This window comes from Amblyraja radiata, chromosome 2 (assembly GCF_010909765.2).
Source record: "Amblyraja radiata isolate CabotCenter1 chromosome 2, sAmbRad1.1.pri, whole genome shotgun sequence".
Classification (NCBI taxonomy): Eukaryota; Metazoa; Chordata; class Chondrichthyes; order Rajiformes; family Rajidae; genus Amblyraja; species Amblyraja radiata.
The window spans coordinates 122442804-122465290 of NC_045957.1; the positions used below are offsets into that span (position 1 = coordinate 122442804).

Sequence of the window (22487 nt, forward strand, 5' to 3'; positions counted from 1 at the left end):
CCGCTTCCGGTTTGGTTGCGCTTGCCGCATGCAGTCGCATGCTCGTGGGACAGGCCCTTCAAGCTATGTTTAGGCGACTGTCATAGTCGTAGCACGTCGACGAAAAACCGGTGACTGGACCCCCCCTTCGACATAAAATTTGAAATAGAATCAAACTTTAACAACAGTCAACACCTGGCGACAACTACGACAGCACCTACGTCAGGAGAAGTCAAGCTACGCTCATTGGCGTCAAACCCACTGTCGCCAACTGGCTCCGAAATTTTCTCAACCTGTTGAAAATCCAGCGGCGACCAGAAAGACGCTGGGAGGAGACTACTCACGACCATACAGGCGTTACCCCTGCGACCCTGCGTTGAGGCCAGTTCATTGGCTTTATTTAAGAGGGAGTTAGATGTGGCCCTTGTGGCTAAAGGGATCAGGGGGTATGGAGAGAAGGCAGGTACAGGATACTGAGTTGGATGATCAGCCATGATCATATTGAATGGTGCAGGCTCGAAGTGCCGAATGGCCTACTCCTGCACCTAATTTCTATGTTTCTATGACCAGCCTAGTCGCCTGTAGTCACCTAAAAAAATCGCCCATGTGGGACAGGCCCTTAAGCACAAGCACTAGGTGGACGAGTGTAAGAAGAGATGATTTTGCTGAGGCAGTACATGAGACTCATCACGTTTCCAGCACCATCTTGTACCCTGCAAGTTGAAGGTGTTGAAAGTTTATCGTCTCAACTTCAGTCTGAAGAAGAGTCTCGCACTGAAATGTCACAAATTCCTTTTCCCCAAACCCGTTAAGTAAAGGGCCTGTCCCACTTGGTGATTTTTTCAGTGACTGTCGGCATCATTGACTGACGTATCAGGTCACCGGAAAAGTTGCGGTGTCTCCTCAAGTGTCGCAACACTTTTTTTGTCGCCACTGGTTTTGAAATGTTCAAAGTCTTTCTTTGCGATGCGCCAAAAAAAATCGGCAAGTGGGACAGGCCCATTACTCCAGTTACTCAACTTGGCCATAATGGTTATAGAGTCATATAGCAGGGAGAGAGGCCCTTCGGCCCAGCTTGCCCACGTTGACCAAGATGCCCCCATCTACACTACTCCTACATGCGTGTTATTGGGATTCAATGGTACTTTACAGTACTTGGGTACAGTGGCATTCCTTTTTTTCCGTACAGTTCAGTAGAAATCTTACGATACATAATCATAAGCATCACCATACGTAAGTATAAGAGTGCGAGAATAGTAGATTTTGCTAAAACAGTACTTTTGTTTAGTTTAGTTTAGAGATACAGCGTGGAAACAGGCCCTTCGGCCCACCGGGTCCACGCCGACCAGCGATCCCCGCACATTAACACTATCCTACACACTCGAGGGACAATTTTTATATTTACCAAGATAATTAACCTACAAACCTGTTGGTCTTTGGAGTGTGGGAGGAAACCGAAGATCTCGGGGAAAACCCACGCAGGTCATGGGGAGAACGTACAAACTCCATACAGACAGCACCCGTAGTCGGGATCGAACCCGGGTCTCTGGCGCTGCATTCGCTGTAAGGCAGCAACTCCACCGCTGTACCACCGTGACCACCTGGGTGAAGTTTTCTGTTCGTAGTACAATAGTTGCACTTTTGTACTTATCTATGATTGCATTTATTTCTAGTATGATTTAACCTGACTGTATGCAAGACTGAATTTTACTGTACCTATGTAGGTCTGACAGTGAGGTATCATTCATTTGAATCGTTTGAGACTGGCGGCATTTCCGGCACCATCAAATTCAAAATGATTAACAAATTGCAGAGTAGTAACCTGGCCATGAAGGCCCGTTGTCGTGGTGACGGCACCGGGTGGGAGTTGCAGGGGTCGGCCTGGCCAGGCAATGTTAATAGATAATAGACAATAGGTGCAGGAGTAGGCCTTTCGGCCCTTCGAGCCAGCACCGTCATTCAATGTGATCATGGCTGATCATCCCCAATCAGTACCCTGTTTCTGCCTTCTCCCCATATCCCCTGACTCCGCTATTTCTAAGAGCCCTATCTAGCTCTCTCTTGAAAGTATCCAGAGGATCGGCCTCCACCGCCCTCTGAGGCAGAGAATTCCTCAGATGGGCTTGTACACTCTGAAGTTTAGAAGGATGAGAGGGTATCTCATTGAAACATATAAGGCTTGGACACGCTAGAGGCAGGAAACATGTTCCCGATGTTGGGGGAGTCCAGAACCAGGGGCCACAGTTTAAGAATAAGGAGTAATCCAATTAGAACGGAGACGAGGAAACACTTTTTCTCACAGAGAGGGGTGAGTCTGTGGAATTCTCTGCCTCAGAGGGCGGTGGAGGCAGGTTCTCTGGAGGCTTTCAAGAGAGAGCTAGATAGGACTCTTAGAAATAGCGGAGTCAGGGGATATGAGGAGAAGGCAGGAACGGGTTACTGATTGGGGATGATCAGCCATGATCACGTTGAATGGTGGTGTTGGCTCGAAGGGCCGAATGGCCTACTCCTGCACCTATCGTCTATTGCCTATTGTCACTTCTGCGGCCGAGAGGGTGGGGTTGTTACAGCTTCTCCTCCTTCAACTCGTTCACGCACAGGTTTTTGTGCAGCCCTCTTCTCTACGCAAAGTTCTGGGTTACTACCGGAGGACTAGTGAGCCATGTCAGAACTCGCCAGAATCCGGACTGCACAAGCCGCCATCATGGTTACCGATGGGCCTCCACCAACGTCAAGCTATCTCCAAAATGATCACCAAGGAAATGAGGAGGAATTTCTTTAGTCAGTGGGTGGTGAATCTGTGGAACCCATTGCCACAGACGGCTGTGGAGGCCAAGTCAATGGGTATTTTTCCAGCGGAGATTGCTAAGTTCTTGATCGGTAAAGGTGTCAGGGTTTATGGGGAGAAGGCAGGAGAATGGGGTTGAGAGGGAAAGATAGATCGGCCACGGTTGAATGGCGGAGTGGACTCCATGGGTGGGATGGCCCGAATTCTTGTCAGCATCTGACACTATGTGAAATGTTCTTTTCCTCTAGGTTTTTGAAGTATACTCACTTGAAGCAGGCGTTCAGGTCAGAGGAGGTGAGTGTCAATTCAATTACAAGCTGGTGCAGCAGACCAAACCTGGTAACAAGTATATTCTTTCTTGCCAAAGGTTGAACACTCCACTGCATTCGTTCAGTAACTAGGATTCACCATTCCCATTGGTTTATAGAATCATCGAGTCACAGAGTGATACAGTGTGGAAACAGGCCCTTCAGCCCAACTCACCCACACTGGCCAACATGACCCAGCTACACTAGTCCCACTTGCCTGCGCTTGGTCCATATCCCTCCAAACCTGTCCTATCCGTGTACCTGTCTAACTGTTTCTTAAACGATGGGATAGTCCCAGCCTCAACTACCTCCTCTGGCAGCTTGTTCCGCACACCCACCTCCCTTTGTGTGAAAAAGTTACCCCTCAGATTCCTATTAAATCTTTTCCCCTTCACCTTGAACCTATGTCCTTTGGTCCTCGATTCCCCTACTCTGGGCGAAAGACTCTGTGCATCTACCCGATCTATTCCTCTCATGATTTTATACACCTCGAAAAGATCTCCCCTCACCCTCCTGCGCTCCAAGGAATAGAGACCCAACCTACTCAACCTCTCCCTGCAGCTCACACCCTCTAGTCCTGGCAACATCCTCGTAAATCTTTTTTGAACCCTTTTCAAGCTTGACAACATCTTTCCTATAACATGGTGCCCAGAACTGGACACAATATTCTAAATGCGGCCTCAGGATATGGGCACGTGTACCAGAATATGGTAAAAAGCTTTTGTGTTTGCGTGCTATCCGGTCAAATCGTACTTTTCATGAGAACAATAAAAACTTACCCAAGTACGACAGGGTGAAGAGAAAAAAAACCTGAGTGCAGAATATAGTTCTAAGTAGTGCCCAAAGTGGGAGGATCGAGGACCAGAGGACAGTGAACGCAGAAAGATTTTATAGGAAACAATAGACAATAGGTGCAGGAGTAGGTCATTCGGCCCTTCGAGCCAGCACCGCCATTCAATGTGATCATGGCTGATCATCCATAATCAGTACCCCGTTCCTGCCTTCTCCCCATATCCCCTGACTCCACAATCTTCAAGAGCCCTATCTAGTCTCTCCTTTGAAAGTTATCCAGAAGACACCGGCCTCCAACCGCCCTCTGATCAGCAGAGATTCCACAGACTCAAAACAACTCTCCTGTGTGAAAAATGGTTCCTCATCTCCATTCCTAAATGGCGTTACCCCTTATTCTTAAACTGTGGCCCCTGGTTCTGGACTCCCCCAACATCGGGAACATGTTTCCTGCCTCTAGCGTCTCCAAACCCTTAATAATCTTATATGTTTCAATATGATCCCCTCTCAACCTCAATTTCAGAGTATACAAGCCTCTCTCTCTCTCTCTCTCTCTCTCTCTCTCTCTCTCTCTCTCTCTCTCGCTCCTCCTCCTCTCGCTCCTCTCCCTCTCTCTGCTCTCTCTCTCATCAGTCCTCGCTCCTCTCTCTTCTCCTCTCCTCCTCCTCTCTCTCTCTCTCTCTCTCTCCTCTCTCCCCCCCCCCCCGATGGGCCGAATGGCCTAATTCTGCTCCTATTCCTTATGACCCTCTCCCCCGAATGGCCTAATTCTGCTCCTATTCCTTATGACCTGATGATGCTCATCAAACTTATGAGCTAGTGTGAACGGGTAATTGATGGTCGGTGTGGACTTAGTGGGCTGAAGGGCCTCTTTCTATGCTGTATCTTTGACTGAATATACTCCAATCCTGTATTTACAAGATAAAAACCATGGTAAATATCGTCTTGTGCAGGAGTATAAACTCATGCGGGAAACAGAAGGGTTGAAGGTAGTCTTATACACGGAGCAGGGGAATCAAAAACCAGAGGACGGAGGTTTTAGACAAGAGGGTCTAGAAGAGGCTTACAAGAATGATCCCAGGAATGTGTGGGTTAGCATATGATGAGCGTTTGTCGGCATTGGGCCTGTACTCGCTGGAGTTTAGAAGAATGAGGGGGGGGGGAACCTCATTGAAACATACAGAATAGTGAAAGGCCTGGATAGAGTGGATGTGGATAGGATGTTTCCACTCGTGGGAGAGTCTAGGACTAGAGGTCACAGCCTCAGAATTAAAGGATGTTCTTTTAGGAAGGGGACGAGAAATATATTTAGTCAGAGGGTGGTGAATCTGTGGCATTCTTTGCCACAGAAGGCTGTGGAGGTCAGGTCAGTGGATATTTTTTAAGGCACAGACAGATTAGTACGGGTGTCAGAGGTTATGGGGAGAAGGCAGGAGAATGGGGTTAGGAGGGAGAGATAGATCAGCCATGATTGAATAGTGGATTAGATTTGATGGGCCGAATAGCCTAATTCTACTCCTGTTCCTCATGAGAGGGGAAAGATTTCTTCGGAGCTAGAGGGGCAACTTGTTCTCATAGAGAGCAGTGGGTGTATGGAACGAGCTGCCAGAGGAGGTAGTTGAGTCAAGTACTATAATATTTAAAAGACATTTGAATGGGTTCATGATCTTTTCAATCAATCCAAAGCATAATCTAAATGTTAAGCTTGGTTGCTGGGATGATGGTGGAAAAGGCCAGTGCAACCTTCCAACTTTTTTAATTTATATTTTTCTGCAGTCAAAAGGGCACGATCTAGTACAACGGAGTGTCCTGGGACACATTCTTCCCGAAGCCATGGTCTGTTACTTGGAAAACTATGAACCGGAAAAGTTTTCGGAGATCTTCCTGGGTGAATTTGATACGCCAGAAGCAATTTGGAGCAATGAAATGAGGTACAGGCCTAACGTTTCTCTGACCGCTGTCAGCCCATCTACAATAATGTTATCCCACTCCACTTTCTGCTGGATGTCATGGTCGTTGATTGGTTCAACCTACGGGTGTCAAGTTATGGGGAGAATGGGATTCGGAGGGAGGGATAGATCAGCCATGAATGAATGGCGGAGTATTAGAGATACAGCACCGATGGGCCGAATGGCCTAATTCTGCTCCTATTGTATTGTGTACAGTTTTGGTGTCCTAATTTGAGGAAGGACATCCTTGTGATTGAGGCAGTGCAGCGTAGGTTCACGAGATTGATCCCTGGGATGGCGGGACTGTCATATGAGGAAAGATTGAAAAGACTACGCTTGTATTCACTGGAGTTTAGAAGGATGAGGGGGTGGATCTTATAGAAATATATAAAATTATAAAAAGACTGGACAAGCTAGATGCAGGAAAAATGTTCCCAATGTGGGGCGAGTCCAGAACCAGGGGCCACAGTCTTAGAATAAAGGGGAGGCCATTTAAGACTGATGTGAGAAAAAACTTCTTCACCCAGAGAGTTTTGAATTTATGGAATTCCCTGCCACAGAGGACAGTGGAGGCCAAATCACTGGATGGATTTAAGAGAGAGTTAGATAGAGCTCTGGGGGCTAGTGGAATCAAGGGATATGGGGAGAAGGCAGGCACGGGATATTGATAGGGGACGATCAGCCATGATCACAATGAATGGCGGTGCTGGCTCGAAGGGTCGAATGGCCTCCTCCTGCACCTATTTTCTATGTTTCTATCACATGACCTTATGACTTGTTTAACACCTTACTGAAATGGGTGCATGCTGTACTGTTTATTGTCATGTGTAACGAGGTAGAGTGAAAAGGACTGTCGGGGTCCCTGGCTGGAGTCGAGGGGGAGGTATAAGGACGGGTGTTGCATCTCCTGCGGTTGCAGGGGAAAGTACCTGGGGAGTGGGTGGTTTGGTTGGGAAGGGACGAGTTGACCAGGGAGTTGCGGAGAGAGCGGTCCCCTGCGGAATGGGATGGGGAGGGGAAGATGTGACTCTAATTCAGGTGCAGAATAAGAGATTGTGCACAGGTGTGGGAGTCCAAAGTTCAGTTTAGTTTATCGTACCTCTTGCCTGATGGGAGATGGGAGAAGAGGGGGTGGCCAGGGTGCGACTGGTCCTTGATTATGCTGCTGACCTTGCCGAGGCAGCGTGAGGTGTAGATGTGGTCAACGGAAGGGAGGTTGGTTTGTGTGTGACGGTCTGGGCTGCGTCCACACCTCTGTGATTTCTTCACGTTCACAAGTTACAGGAGTAGAATTAGGCCATTCGGCCCAGTTCAGTTCAGTTCAGTCCCATCGAGTCTACTCCGCCATTCAATCATGGCTGATCTCTGCCACCTCATCCCATTCTCCTGCCTTCTCCCCATAACCCTCGACACCCCTTCTAATCAAGAACTTGTCTCGAGGGTCATGGGGAGAAGGCAGGAAAATTGGATTAGGAGGCGGAGATTGGCCAATTTCTTGCTGGTCTTGGATGGAAATGTTCCCAAACCAAGCTGTGATGCATCCCGATAAAATGCTTTCTACGGCGCATCTGTGGAGGTTGTAGAAGAACATTATTGACTCCATTACATTTCCAGGTCATTTTAAACCAGCGTAGTTTGTATGATGGTCTTGGTATGAGCTGCCAAATAAAGTTCTATCTAAGCTTTGTCGTAATAAAGCTGAATAATATCATGGCATCCAATCCAGTCTGTTGTGGAGAACCTTATTTGGATGAAAGTAAGCATGCAGGTACAGCAGGCAGTGAAGAAAGCGAACGGCATGTTGGCCTTTATAACAAGAGGAGTTGAGTATAGGAGCAAAGAGGTCCTTCTGCAGTTGTACAGAGCCCTAGTGAGACCACACCTGGAGTCTTGTGTGCAGTTTTGGTCCCCTAATTTGAGGAAGGACGTTCTTGCTATTGAGGGAGTGCAGCGTGGGTTTACAAGGTTAATTCCCGGGATAGGGGGACTGTCATATGCTGAGAGAATGGAGCAGCTGGGCTTGAATACTCTGGTGTTTAGAAGGATGAGAGGGTATCTTATTGAAACATATAAAATTATTAAGGGTTTGGACACGCTAGAGGCAGGAAACATGTTCCGGATGTTGGGGGAGTCCAGAACCAGGGGCCACAGTTTAAGAATAAGGGGTAAGGCATTTAGAACGGAGACGAGGAAACACTTTCCACACAGAGAGTTGTGAGTCTGTGGAATTCTCTGCCTCAGAGGGCGATACTTTCAAGAGGGAGCTAGATAGGGCTCTTAAAGATACCGGAGTCAGGAGATATGGGGAGAAGGCAGGAACGGGGTACTGATTGGGGATGATCAGCCATGATCACGTTGAATGGCGGAGCTGGCTCGAAGGGCTGAATGGCCTACTCCTGCATCTATTGTCAATTGATTAATTAAAACTAAAAACCACTTAGCATGCATTCATTATCTTTAAGGATCTTAGCCACCACTTACCATTCAAATATGTTTGTGAATCCATTCTTACATGCGGCTGTCTAAAAGTAATAGTAGAAACAAGGAACTGCAAATGCTGGTTTACAAAAAAAGTCAAAATGCTGGAGTAACTCAGCGGGTCAGGCAGCATCTGTGGAGAACATGGATAAGTGACATTTCACAGAGTGCTGGGGTAACTCAGCGGGTCAGGCAGCATCTGTGGAGAACATGGATTCTGCCTGACCCGCTGAGTTACTCCAGCACTCTGTGAAACGTCACCTATCGACGTTCTCCAGAAATGCTGCCTGACCCGCAGGTAAGGCAGCATCTCCGGAGAACATGGATAGGTGAAGTTTCACAAAACTGATAGCAATGAAAAAAATTTGAAAGATTGAATTTTCTGTGATCTAATCGAATTGATTTTTGTTCTCTATAATAGGCGATTAACCATTGAGAAGATTGCTGCTCATTTAGCAGACTTTACCCCACGCTTACAAAGCAACACAAGAGCCTTGTATCAGTACTGCCCGATCCCCGCCATCAGCTACCCTCAACTGGAAAATGAGTTGTTCTGTAACATCTACTACCTTAAACATCTCTGTGACACCGTGCGATTCCCCGACTGGCCCATCAAAGATCCAGTAAGTCTTTTTTTCCCCCTCAATTTGAGGAAGGACATTCTTGCTATTGAGGGAGTGCAGCGTAGGTTTACAAGGTTAATACCCGGGACGGCGGGACTGTCATATGCTGAGAGAATGGAGCGGCTGGGCTTGTACACTCTGGAGTTTAGAAGAATGAGAGGGGATCTCATTGAAACATAGAAGATTGTTAAGGGGTTTGGACACGCTAGAGGCAGGAAACATGTTCCCGATGTTGGGGGAGTCCAGAACCAGGGGCCACAGTTTAAGAATAAGGGGTAAGCCATTTGGGAATGGAGACGAGGAAACACTTTTTCTCACAGAGAATGGTGAGTGTGGAATTCTCTGCCTCAGAGGGCGGTGGAGGCATGTTCTCTGGATACTTTCAAGAGAGAGGTGGATAGGGCTCTTAAAAATAAGAAGAACGGGGTACTAATTGGGGATGATCAGCCATGATCACATTGAATGGCGGTGCTGGCTCGAAGGGCCGAATGGCCTACTCCTGCACCTATCGTCTATTGTCAATTCATAGAATCATGGCATGATACAGCATGGAAAGGGCCCTTCAGCCCAACATGCCCACACCGGCCAACATGTCCCGTCTGCCTGCGTTTCGGCCCATATCCCTCCAAACCTCTCCTATCCATGTAACTGTTTCTTAAACGTTGGGATAGTCCCAGCCTCAACTAACTCCTCCGGCAGCTCGTTCCATACACCCACCACCCTTTGTGTGAAAGAGTTACCCCTGAGATTCCTATTAACTCTTTACCCCTTCACCTTAAACCTCTGTCCTTTGGTGTAAGAAAGAACTGCAGATGCTGATTGAAAGCAAAGGTAGACACAAAAATGCTGGAGTAACTCAGCGGGTGAGGCAGCATCTCTGGAGAGAAGGAATGGGCGACGTTTCGGGTCGAGACCCTTCTTCAGTCTGAACTTGTAAGTGTCGTCCAGAGATGCAACCTCTCCAGAGATGCTACCTCACCCACTGAGTTACTCCAGCATTTTGTGTCTACCTGTGTCCTCTGGCCCACGATTCATCTACTCTGCGCAAGAGAGTCTGTGCAGCTACCCGATCTATTCCCCTCAGGATTTCATATACCTCTGTAAGAGGCAGGAAAAGGTTCGGAACGAATCAGGGCCGGCACCGATAGCCCAGGAAAGGTGGAGCCCACAATGGTGCATTGTTGGCGGTGGAAGAGGATACGAACATTGAGGAAGACAATTAGGGCAACTACAGTGGGGGGTGGGCAGAGAGAGGGTTACTCGAAATTAGAGAAGTCAATGTTCATACCGCTGGGGTGTAAGAGACCCAAGCGAAATATGAGGTGCTGCTCCTCCAATTTGCGCTGGGCCTCACTCTGACAATGGAGGAGGCCCAGGACAGAAAGGTCAGTGCGGGAATGGGAGGGGAAGTTAACGTGTTTGGCAACCGGGAGATCAGGTAGGCCAAGGCAGACTAAACTTAGCTGTTCGATGACACGATCGCCGAGCTTGCGCTTGGTCTCGCCGACACACAGGATCCCACACCTGGAACAGCGGATACAGTAGATGAGGTTGGAGGAGGTGCAAGTGGAATTCTGCTGCACATGAAAGGATTGTCGTGGTCCTTGGACGGAGTCGAGAGTGGAGGTATAGGGACAGGTGTTGCATCTCCTGCGGTTGCAGGGGAAGGTACCTGGGGAGAAGGGGGTGGTTTGGGCGGGAAGGGATGAGTTGACCAGGGAGTTGCAGAGGAAACGGTCTCTGCGGAAAGCGGTGGAGATAGGAAGATGCTGAGACTCTATAAGGCGCTGGTCGGGCCACGTTTGAAGTTTTGTGAGCAGCTTTGGGCCCCATATCTGAGGAGGGATGTGCTGGCTCTGGATGCAGCGTGATGTGCGTTTGACGGCACTGGGCCTGTACTCGCTGGAGTTTGCTCAGAGTGCCTTGAGGAGTCTTGAGTACTGGAAGAGCTCAGTGGGATAGGCAGCATCTGAAGTCCCGACCCAAAGACCTTTACATGAATTTTATGCTACATTTTATTTTTTAGTTTAATTTAAAGATACATCGTGGAAACAGGCCCTTCGGCCGACTGAGTCCACGCAGACCAGTGATCAGTTTAGTTTATTGTCACGTGTACCGAGGTACAGTGAAAAGCTTTTGTTGCCAGCTAGCCAGTCAACAGAAAGACGATACATAATTACAATCGAGCCATTTACAGTGTGTGGATACATAAGGGAATAATGTTTAGTCCAAGGTAAAGCCAGCAAAGTCTGATCAAGCATAGACTAAGGGCCTCCAATGAGGTAGATAGTAGCTCAGCACTGCTCTCTGGTTGTGGTAGGATGATTCAGTTGCCTGATAACAGCTGGGAAGAAACTGTCTCTGAATTTGGATCCCCGCACACTAACACTATCCTACACACGCGAGGGACAATTTACAATTTTACCCAAGCCAATTTACCTGCAAACCTGCACGTCTTTGGAGTGTGGGAGGAAACCCGGAGAGAACTCACGCGGTCACGGGGAGAAAGTGCAAACTCCGCACAGACAGCACCCGTAGTCGGGATCGAGCCCGGGTCGCTGGCGCTGTGAGACAGCAACTCTACCGTCCCTAATGTTGACATTTGAGCTTGCTGCATCCTGTTCTAGGTGAGATTGCTGAAAGACACGCTGGATGCTTGGAAGAAGAAGTGGAAAGAAGCCGCCTTCAATGTCGATCGAGAGGCGTACGATGTGCTGAACCTCCCGAAAGGCCAAGGAATGTGAGTAGCCTATGCAAGCTTAGCTGAAGGATAAAGGTTAGGCCATTTACAACTGAGGTGGGAAAAAAAATTCACCCAGAGTTGTGAATTCTCTGCCACAGAAGGCAGCGGAGGCCAATTCAATGGATGCTTTCAAGAGAGAGTGAGCTTTAGCTCTTAGGGCTAACAGAATCAAGGGATATGCAGAGCTGCCAAGAAGTACGGATTTTCCGTATTTTGTACAGAAATGCGTTAAGAATATGGATGTACGGATTTGCTTTGTAAAATACAGATTTTTTTAAAATCAGCCTGACTTCCTGGAAAGTGGGATAACATGGAACTAGTGTGAGCGACTGATCGATGGTCGGCATGGACCAAAGGGCCTGTTTGCATGCCGTATCTTTGACTCAATAGAGGCAGGAAACATGTTCCCGATGTTGGGGGACTCCAGAACCAGGGGCCACAGTTTAAGAATATGGGGTAGGCTATTTAGAACGGAGATGATGAAAAACGTTCTTCACCCAGAGAGTTTGTAATCTGGTGAATCTTCGCATCAGAAGACAGTGGAGGCCGGTTTCTCTGGATGCTTTCAAGAGAGTTAGATAGAGCTCTTAAAGATTAGCGGAGTCACGGCGATATGGGTAGAAAGGCAGGAACGGGTACTGATTGGGGATGATCAGCCATCATCACATTGAATGGTGGTGCTGGCTCGAAGGGCCGAATGGCCTACTCTCCCTATGTCTATTGTACATATTGTCTAATCCTGTATATATACTAAACAATAATAATAGCATATTTTAGAGGTGTATACATCATGAGGGGGGTTATGTTGAAGCACGTCTTTTTACCTGAAGCAGGGGGAATTAATAACCAGAAGACAAAGTTGTAAGGTGAGACAGGAAGATTTCTTAGGAACCAGAGAGGCAGATTTTTCTCGCAGAGGGCAGTGGGTGTAGGAACGACCCGCCAGAGGAGGGTAGTATTGTGTCAGGTGCTATAACGTTTAAAAGACATTGGATGGGTAATGGACAGGAAAGGTTTAGAGGAGCAAGGAGGTCCTACTGCAGTACGGGGCCCCGGTGAGACCAATCCTGTCTGTTGTGTAGAACCTTATTTGGATGAAAGTAAGTATGCAGGTACAGCAGGCAGTGAAGAACGCCTTCATAACATGAGGAGTTGAGTATCTTTGAGGAGCAAAGAGGTCCTTCTGCAGTTGTAAAGGGCCCTAGTGAGACCACACCTGGAGTATTGTGTGCAGTTTGGGTCTCCTAATTTGAGGAAGGACATTCTTGCTATTGAGGGAGTGCAGCGTAGGTTCACCAGGTCAATTCCCGGTATGGCGGGACTGACATATGATGAAAGAATGGGTTGACTGAGCTTGTATTCCCTGGAATTTAGAAGGATGAGAGGGAATCTTATTGAAACGTATACAATTCTTAAAGGATTGAACAAGCTAGATGCAGGAACCATGTTCCCGATGTTGGGGGAGTCCAGAACCAGGGGTCACAGTTTAAGAATAAGGGGTAGTCCATTTAGATGAGGAAAAACTTCAACCCAGAGAGTTGTGAATCTGTGGAATTCTCTGCCACAGAAGGCAGTGGAGGCCAATTCACTGGATGTTTTCAAGAGAGAGTTAGATTTAGCTCGTAGGGCTAATGGAATCAAGGGATATGGGGAAAAGGCAGGAGTGGGCTACTGCTTTTAGATGATCAGCCATGATCATATTGAATGGCGGTGCTGGTTCGAAGGGCCAAATGGCCTACTCCTGCACCTATGTTTCTATGTTCTATGTTTCTAGAGGGATATGACAATAGACAATAGGTGCAGGAGTAGGCCATTCGGCCCTTTCAGCACCGCCATTCAATGTGATCATGGCTGATCATCCCCAATCAGTACCCCGTTCCTGCCTTCTCCCCATATCCCCTGACTCCGCTAGTTTTAAGAGCCCTATCTAACTCTCTTGAAAGCATCCAGAGATCCCGCCTCCACCGCCCTCTGCGAGAATTCCACAGACTCACCACTCTCTGTGAGAAAAAGTGCTTCCTGGCCAAGCCAGGGCAGGTGGGACAAGTGTAGATGGACAGAAGGTGCTGAAGTAACTCAGCGGGGCAGGCAACATCTCAGGGGAGAAGGAATGGGTGTTATTTTGGGTCGAGACCCTTCTCAACCCTCTACTAGTATAGATGGGACATGTTGGTCGGGGTGGGCAAGTTGGGCCACAGGGCTCGTTTCCACGCTGTATGACTCTATGACTGATTTGGTGAGCACAGGAACTAAAGTCAGTTTTAGCGCAGCTGTACAGAGATGAGAAATCACGGTGGCGCAGCGGTAGAGTTGCTGCCTTACAACGAATGCAGCGCCGGAGACCCGGGTTCCATCCCAACTACGGGTGCTGTCTGTACGGAGTTTGCACGTTCTCCCCGTGACCTGCGTGGTTTCTCTCTGAGATCTTCGGTTTCCTCCCGCACTCCAAAGACGTACAGGTTTGTTGGTTCATTGGCTGGGTAAATGTAAACATTGTCTCTAGTGGGTGTAGGATAGTGTTAATGTGCGGGGATCGCTGGTCGGCGCGGACCCGATGGTCTGAAAGGCCTGTTTCCCGCGCTGTATCTCTAAACTAAACTAAACTAGCTGAAGCTGGGTGGAGACAAAGTTCACGTCAAAGTGTCGTTAAATGGACCCCAAATCGATGCTCTTTTTGCTGAAGAATGTTCGTCGCGTGTGATCTGATGTGCCATGAATTTTCTTGACAGGCAGGATGAGAGCAAGATAAGGAAAGCTTACTTCCGCCTTGCACAGAAGTACCACCCTGACAAGAATCCCGACGGAAGGGTAGGTTCTGTGCGGGAGCAAAACGGCGGTGAATTGCTCGAGTCGCCTCGTGCACGATGTCTTGGAAGAACATTTAACCTGTTCAAGTGCCACCCTCGAGTATACTCAGGCCATGGCCAATAGTGTGTTTAAAAAAAACTTGGCAGAGAAAGGTTAAGCTTCAGAGGACACAAGACTCTGCAGATGCCGGAATCTCGAGTAAAACGCAGAGTGCTGGAGGTAAACTTTAGCGGGTCAGGCGGGCATCTGCGGAGAGAATGGACAAGCGGCGTTCTGGGCCGGGAACCTTCCTGAGGCTTCTTGTGTCAGCGGGGAGAAAGCTGGAAGAGGGAGGTGGGGTGGGGGGGGGGGGGGGGGGGGTGCGATAAGGCATGGAAAGTGATGAGCGGGAAGGAACTGCAGGTGCTGGTTTACACCGGAGATGGGCACAAAATGCTGGAGTAACTCGGCGAGGCAGGATAGAAGGAATGGGTGCCATTTCAGGTCGAGACCCTTCTTCAGACTAGATCTGAATGCACGAAACGTCACCCATTCCTTCTCTCCGGAGATGCTGCCTTTCCCGATGAGTTACTCCAGCATTTTGTGTCTATCTTGGAGAGTGATGGGTGGATATGTGAGGGGGTTAGGGGGATGGGGGGGACGAAAGGTTGTCTGATAAGGGACAAGGAGGATATGGAGGGAGGGATATGGGTGCAATGCAACAGCGGGGAAGAGGGAGAGAATCAAACCGCAGTCAGGCTTTGTGTTTTTATTATGTTTTAAAAGCAAAGTAAAAATCGGAAGTTGAGCATTGAACAGATGAATGCTTGATCAGCGTTTGACGGCACTGGGCCTGTACTCGCTGGTGTTTAGAAGGATGAGGGGAAAACCTCACTGAAACTGATCAAATAGTGAAAGGCCTGGATAGTGTGGATGTTGAGAGGATGTTTCCACTCGCGGGAGAGTCTAGGACTAGAGGTCACAGCCTCAGAATCAAAGGACGTTCCTTTAGGAAGGAGAAGAGGAGGAATTTCTTTAGTCAGAGGGTGGTGAATCTGTGGAATTCATTGCCACAGGAGACTGTGGAGGCCAAGTCAGTGGGTGCCAAGATTGTTAAGGGCTTGGACACACTAGAGGCAGGAAACATCTTCCCGATGTTGGGGGAAGTCCAGAACCAGGGGCCACAGTTTAAGAATAAGGAGTAAGCCATTTAGAACGGAGACGAGGAAACACTTTTTCTCACAGAGAGTGGTGAGTCTGTGGAATTCTCTGCCTCAGAGGGCGGTGGAGGCAGGTTCGCTAGATGCTTTCAAGAGAGAGCTGGATAGGGCTCTTAAAAATAGCGGAGTCAGGGGATATGGGGAGAAGGCAGGAACGGGGTACTGATTGGTGATGATCAGCCATGATCACATCGAATGGCGGTGCTGGCTCGAAGGGCCGAATGGCCTACTCCTGCACCTATTGTCTATTGTCTATTGTTATGGGGAGAGGGCAGGAGAATGGGGTTAGGAGGGAGAGATAGATCAGCCGTGATTGAATGGCGGAGTAGACTTGATGGGCCGAGTGGCCCAATTTTGCTCCTGTCACTTATGATTTGTTCATCTTCGTCTGTACATACGTAATTGGCAATCTTTTAATCTTGTTTTGTCCTGCGCTGATCATTTGAAGGACATCTTTGAAAAGGTGAATAAAGCCTATGAATACTTGTGCACAAAGTCGGCCAAGGCGGTGGACGGGCCTGATCCTGAGAACATCATCCTTATCTTGAAAACACAGAGCATCCTCTTCAACAGATACAAAACGGGTGAGGTGACATCGATCCGAAATGTTGACGGACTTTTCCGAAATACAAAATATGAGGATACCTCTCTACTTCTTGGTTATAAATGTATATTTAATAGACAATAGATGCAGGAGTAGGCCATTCGGCCCTTCGAGCCAGCACCACCATTCAATGTGATCATGACTGATCATCCCCAATCAGTACCCCGTTCCTGCCTTCCCCCCATATCCCTGACTCTGCTATTTTTAAGAGCCCTATCAAGCTCTCTCTTGAAAGCATCCAGAGAACTGGCCTCCACCGCCCTCTGAGGCAGAGAATTCCACAGACTCACCACTCTCTGTGAGAAAAAGTGTTTCCTCGTCTCCGTTCTAAATGGCTTACCCCTTATTCTTAAACTGTGGCCCCTGGTTCTGGACTCCCCCAACATCGGGAACATGTTTCCTGCCTCTAGTGTGTCCAAACCATTAACAATTTTGGAGTTTCCACCCACACTCCAAAGACGTACAGGTGAGTAGCTTAATGGTATTAAGTGTTCACATCCATCACACAAACCAAACTCTCTTCTATTAAGTAGGAAGGAACAGCAGATGTTAGTTGAAACCGAAGATAGACACAAAATTCTGGAGTAACATAGAAATATACAAAGTAGGTGCAGGAATAAGCCATTCGGCCCTTCGAGCCAGCACCGCCATTCATTGTGATCGTGGCTGATCATCCACAATCAGTAACCCGTGCCTGCCTTCTTCCCATATCCCTTGATTCCGCTAGCCCCTCGACCTCTATCTAACTCTCTTTTAAATCATCCAATGAATTGGCCTCAACTGCCTTCTGTGGCAGAGAATTCCACAAATTCACAACTCTCATCTCAGTTTTAAATCTTTATTCTGAGACTGTAGCCCCTGGTTCTGGTCTCCCTCAACTTGGGGAATTTTTTTCCTGCCTCTAGCTTGTCCAGTCCTTTTAGAATTTTATACGTTTCTATAAGATCCCCTCCTTCTAAATTTCAGTGAATACAAGCCCAGTTTTCCAATCTCTCCTCATATGACAGTACCGCCATCCCGGGGATTAACCTCGTGAACCTACGCTGCACTGCCTCAATAGCAAGGATGTCCTTCCTCAAATTAGGAGACCAAAACTGCACACAATAGTCCAGGTGTGGTCTCACCAGAACCCTGTACAATTGCAGAAGGACCTCTTTACTTCCATACACAAATCCTCTCGTTATGAAGGCCAACATGCCATTAGCTTTCTTCACTGCCTGCTGTACCTGCTTGTTTACTTTCAGTGACGGGTGTACAAGGACACCCAGGTTTCGTTGCGCTTCCTTTTTTCCTAATCTGACACCATTGAGAGAATATGCTGCCTCCTTGTTCTTGTCGCCAAAGAGGATAACCTCACATTTATCTACATTATACTGCATCTGCCACGCATCTGCCCACTCACTCAACCTGTCCAAGTCACCCTGCAACCTCCTAGCGTCCTCTTCGCTGTTCACACTGACACCCAGCTTTGTGTCATCTGCAAATTTGCTAATGTTACTTTTAATTCCATCATCTAAATCATTAATATATATTGTAAATAGTTGCACCGAGCCTTGCGGCACTCCACTCACCACTACCTGCCATTCTGACAGGGACCCGTTTATTCCTACTCTTTGTTTCCTGTCGGCCAACTAATTCTCTATCCATGTCAATACCCTATCCCCAATACCATGTGTTCTAATTTTGCCCCCTAATCACCAGTGTGGGACCTTAAAGGCTTTCTGAAAGTCTAGATACACTACATCCACTGAATCTCAATAGACAATAGGTGCAGGAGTAGGCCATTTGGCCCTTTGAGCCAGCACCGCCATTCAATGTGATCATGGCTGATCATCCCCAATCAGTACCCCGTTGCTGGATTAACGTAGTCAGACAGCATCTCTGGATAAGTTCTTCAGTCTGAAGAAGAGTCTCGACTCGAAATGTCACCGATCCATGTTCCCCACAGATGCTGCCTGACTCGCTGAGTTACTCCAGCACTCTGTGAAATGTCACCTATCCATGTTCTCCACAGATGCTGCCTGACCCGCTGAGTTGCTCCTTACATTTTATCACCCGTACACTAGTTCTATCAAATACACCAAGGATAACTTACAAAAATAATCTACAAACCTGTACGTCTTTGTGATGTGGGAGGAAACTGGAGCACCCGGGTTGTGGGTTGGATGGTGGTTGCATCGTTGCGCCGGGCAATCTTTTCCAGCTGTTAATTGGTCTAATTATTATGGTGCGATTTTCCTCACAGATCTGGAGCCCTATAAATATGCAGGATACCCAATGTTGATCAAGACCATCACGATGGAGACTTCAGACGATAAGATGTTCTCCAAGGTGTCCTTGCTGCCCGCTTCCACAGAGTTGGCCTTCCACACTGTCAACTGCTCAGCACTCAACGCTGAGGAACTTCGCAGAGAGAACGGGATAGAGGTAACTTATGCATGGTAGTGCCAATGGTATGAAGCCAGTCCGTCAGTAAGTTCCACAGATCGCAACCATCTACCATTCAGGTACATGGATAGGACAGGTTTGGAGGGATATGGACCAAGCGCAGGCAGGTGGGACTAGCGTAGATGGGACATGTTGGCCGGTGTGGGCAAGTTGGGCCGAAGGGCCTATTTCCCCACTGTATCACTCCATGACTATCCCTCTTTGAATCACACAGTTTCTAGCCAACAACGTCACCTATCCATGTTCTCCACAGATGCTGCCTGACACGCTGAGTTACTCCAGCATTTTGTGTGCCTCTCTTTGGTATATAGACGAGAATTAAAAAGATTATAAGACACGATTTTATAGGATGCGGAGGAGTAACCCTATCACACAAAGGGTGGTGGGTGTATGGAACAAGATGCCGGAGGAGGTAGTTGAGGCAGGGACCATCGCAATCTTTAAGAAACAATTGGACAGGCACATGGATAGGACAGGTTTAGAGGGATTTGGGCCAAAGGCAGGCAGGTGGGACAAGTGTGGATGGGACATGTGGGCCAGTTTGGCCGAAGGTACTCTTTCCACGCTGCATCACTCTGAAAGGTTGCGAGTGTATGGGCCAAATGTGTGCAAATGGGACTATGGTAGATGGGGCATGTTGGTTAACATGGACGAGCTGGGCTGGAGGGGATGTTACGCGGACTAGTAGAATTCGAAAACAGGGCTGGGGCTCTAGAAGGTGCTGGTCAGCCGCACTTGGAGTATTGTGAGTAATTTAAGTCAAGTCAAGAGAGTTTATTGTCATGTGTCCCAAATAGGACACTGAAATTCTTGCCCCAATTTGGGCCCCATATCTGAGCAAGGATGTGCCGGCTCTGGAGAGGGAAACCTACATTGGGTTAACAAGTGTTTAAGAAGGAACTGCAGATGCTGGAATAATCGAAGGTAGACAAAAATGCTGGAAAAACTCAGCGGGTGAGGCAGCATCTATGGAGCGAAGGAAATAGGCGACGTTTCGGGTCGAGACCCTTCAAGGCAGAGATAGATAGATTCTTGTATAGTTCGGATGTCAATTCAAGTCGAGTCAATTTTATTTCTATAGCACATTTAAAAACAACACTCGTTGACCAAAGTGCTTTACATCAGTGCAGGTACCAACTTGCTACAAACAATGGTACATAGATTTAACAATACATACATAAATACATACATACAGCGCTCCCTCAGAGGACGTCAAGAAAGGCTTGAGAGTAGAAATAAGTTTTAAGTCTAGACTTAAAAGAGTTGATGGAGGGGGCAGTTCTGATGTAAAATGTAAAGCACTTTGGCCAACGAGAGTTGTTTTTTAAATGTGCTATATAAATAAATGTGACTTGACTTGACTTGACTGATGGGAAGAGGGATGCTGTTCCACAGTCTAGGAGCTGCAACCGCAAAAGCACGGTCGCCCCTGAGCTTATGCCTAGACCGCGGGATGTTCAGTAACCCCAAGTCGGCCAATCTGATGGACCTGGAAGTGGTGTGGTGGGAAGGCAGATTTTTGATGTGGGTGGGGGCAAGCCCGTTAAGGGCTTTGTAAACAAAAGTCAGGGGCTATGCAGGAGAATGGGGTTGAGAGGGAAAGCTAGATCAGCCATGATTGAATGGCGGAGTAGACTTGATGGGGGCAAATGGCCAAATTCTGCTCCTGTCCCCCTCCTAAGATTGTTAAGGGTTTGGACACGCTAGAGGTAGGAAACATGTTCCCGATGTTGGGGGAGTCCAGAACCCAGAACTTTGAATCGGCTCAAACTGGGAAGAAGGCTGATGAAAGCAACTACTTCGAGGAAACACCTTTTCTCACAGAGAGTGGTGAGTCTGTGGAATTCTCTGCCTCAGAGGGCGGTGGAAGCAGGTTCTCTGGATGCTTTCAAGAGAGAGCTAGATAGATCTCTTAAAAATAGCGGAGTCAGGGGATATGGGGAGAAGGCAGGAACGGGGTACTGATTGGGGATGATCAGCCATGATCACATTGAATGGTGGTGCTGGCTCGAAGAGCCAAATGGCCTACACCTGCTCCTATTGTCACTGATGAAGGGGCGGATTCCATGCTGAACGACTGTGTGTGAATTCTCTAAATGGTGGACTATTTTGCAGGTGCTGCAGGATGGCTTTGCTCGCTGTGTGGCGGTGTTAACAAACTCCAGCAAGAAGGACGACATGGCAGTGCAGGTACAGTCAGCCTGTCCTTGGCGGGGTTTACCTCTCCGTCCCGGGTCGATGCCGTGTAGGGTCGCCGACTTCCTCACTCCCAAATAAGGGACAAGAGGTCAAAATACGGGACAAATTTCCCATGGCAATTCGTTGACCGACTCGGCCGTGGCTGGGTGAATGATGAGTTGGCCCCGGGTGCTGGACTACACACAAAGCCCAGCCGCCGGGGCCAGCTGAGGAGTTTTGGCCCAGGGGCTGCATGACATCATCACACAAAGTCCGGCGTCCCGTCCAACTCACGAACCGATGATCGGCCGTGAGAAGGAGAGGTGTGGTGGTGTCAGCGGTAAGCCAAGGTCGGACAGCTGGCCGGGCTGCTGACTGACCGACGGGGCCACGGGCGAGGCGCTGCTGCTGCTGCTGCTGCTGCTGCACTCCATGGGCTGCACTACGTCGGGACGGGTGAGACGGGGCCAGGCGCGGCGCTCTCGACCCAAGTAGTAGCGGTCAAATACGGGACAAGGGCGGTCCTGTACAGGACAAGCCAATTGAGCCCAATATACGGGATGTCCCGGCTAATACGGGACAGTTGGCAACACTAACGTGGCACCTCTCCGTTCTAGGTCTGCGGCCACATCTGCCAGTGTTACAGCGTCGCTGCACAGTTTGAGGAGTGCCGGGAAAAGATCACGGAAATGCCCACCATCATCAGAGACCTCTGTAGACTGCTCTACTACGGCAAGGTAGGTCATCTGTTATACTGATTGCATTGGCAAGGGTGATGGGTTGTATATACCACCTCGATTACTGCAACTCCCTCTACACTGGCATCAGCCAATCTTCACTGTCCCGCCTGCAAATGATCCAAAACGCCGCGGCGAGACTCCTGACGGGCACCCGAAAAAGCGACCACATCACCCCGATCCTGGCCTCTCTCCACTGGCTCCCTGTGCGGTTCCGAATACATTTCAAGATCCTCCTATATGTCTACAAAGCCCCCACCTACATCAAAAGTCTGCTTACCCACCACACCACCTCCAGGTCCCTCAGATTGGCCGACTTGGGGTTACTGAACATCCCGCGGTCTAGGCATAAGCTCAGGGGCGACCGCGCCTTTGCGGTTGCAGCTCCTAGACTGTGGAACAGCATCCCTCTTCCCATCAGAACTGCCCCCTCCATCGACTCCTTTAAGTCGAGACTTAAAACTCATCTTTACTCTCAAGCCTTTCTTGACGTCCTCTGAGGGAGGGCTGTATGTATGTATTTATGTATGTACTTAATCTATAAACCAATGTTGTATAACGTTAGTACCTCCACCAATGTAAAGCACTTTGGTCAAGGCGAGAGTTGTGTTTTTAAATGTGCTATGGAAATAAAAGTGACTTGACTTGACTAAGAGATACTGTGCAGCACAGGAGGGTTTTTTCTTTTTTTTCTCTCTTGTATGGGGTTGTATTTGATTAGTGTATAGATGTAAATAATTTGGTGTACATAGGTGTTTATAGCTGCTAAATTTGTATAAGGTAATTATAAGCAGTTGAATAAGGAGTGGCAATTAATAAGCTTCGGCTTCTTCCTGCTCCTTTTCGTACACATACG

General features: G+C 48.3%; 1 protein-coding gene across 5 annotated transcripts in view; it reads left to right on the forward strand.

Moving 5' to 3' along the window:
- dnajc13 (DnaJ heat shock protein family (Hsp40) member C13) overlaps positions 1 to 22487 on the forward strand; it is a 211203-nt gene that overhangs the window by 142681 nt on the left and 46035 nt on the right. For all 5 annotated transcript variants that reach the window (XM_033014744.1, XM_033014726.1, XM_033014734.1 and 2 more), the window contains 9 exons: positions 3016 to 3061; positions 5641 to 5795; positions 8713 to 8914; positions 11542 to 11654; positions 14387 to 14465; positions 16113 to 16248; positions 18514 to 18695; positions 20832 to 20906; positions 21512 to 21631. In XM_033014744.1, the coding sequence (XP_032870635.1) occupies positions 3016 to 3061; positions 5641 to 5795; positions 8713 to 8914; positions 11542 to 11654; positions 14387 to 14465; positions 16113 to 16248; positions 18514 to 18695; positions 20832 to 20906; positions 21512 to 21631 (1108 nt within the window). The remainder of the gene's footprint in view (positions 1 to 3015; positions 3062 to 5640; positions 5796 to 8712; positions 8915 to 11541; positions 11655 to 14386; positions 14466 to 16112; positions 16249 to 18513; positions 18696 to 20831; positions 20907 to 21511; positions 21632 to 22487) is intronic.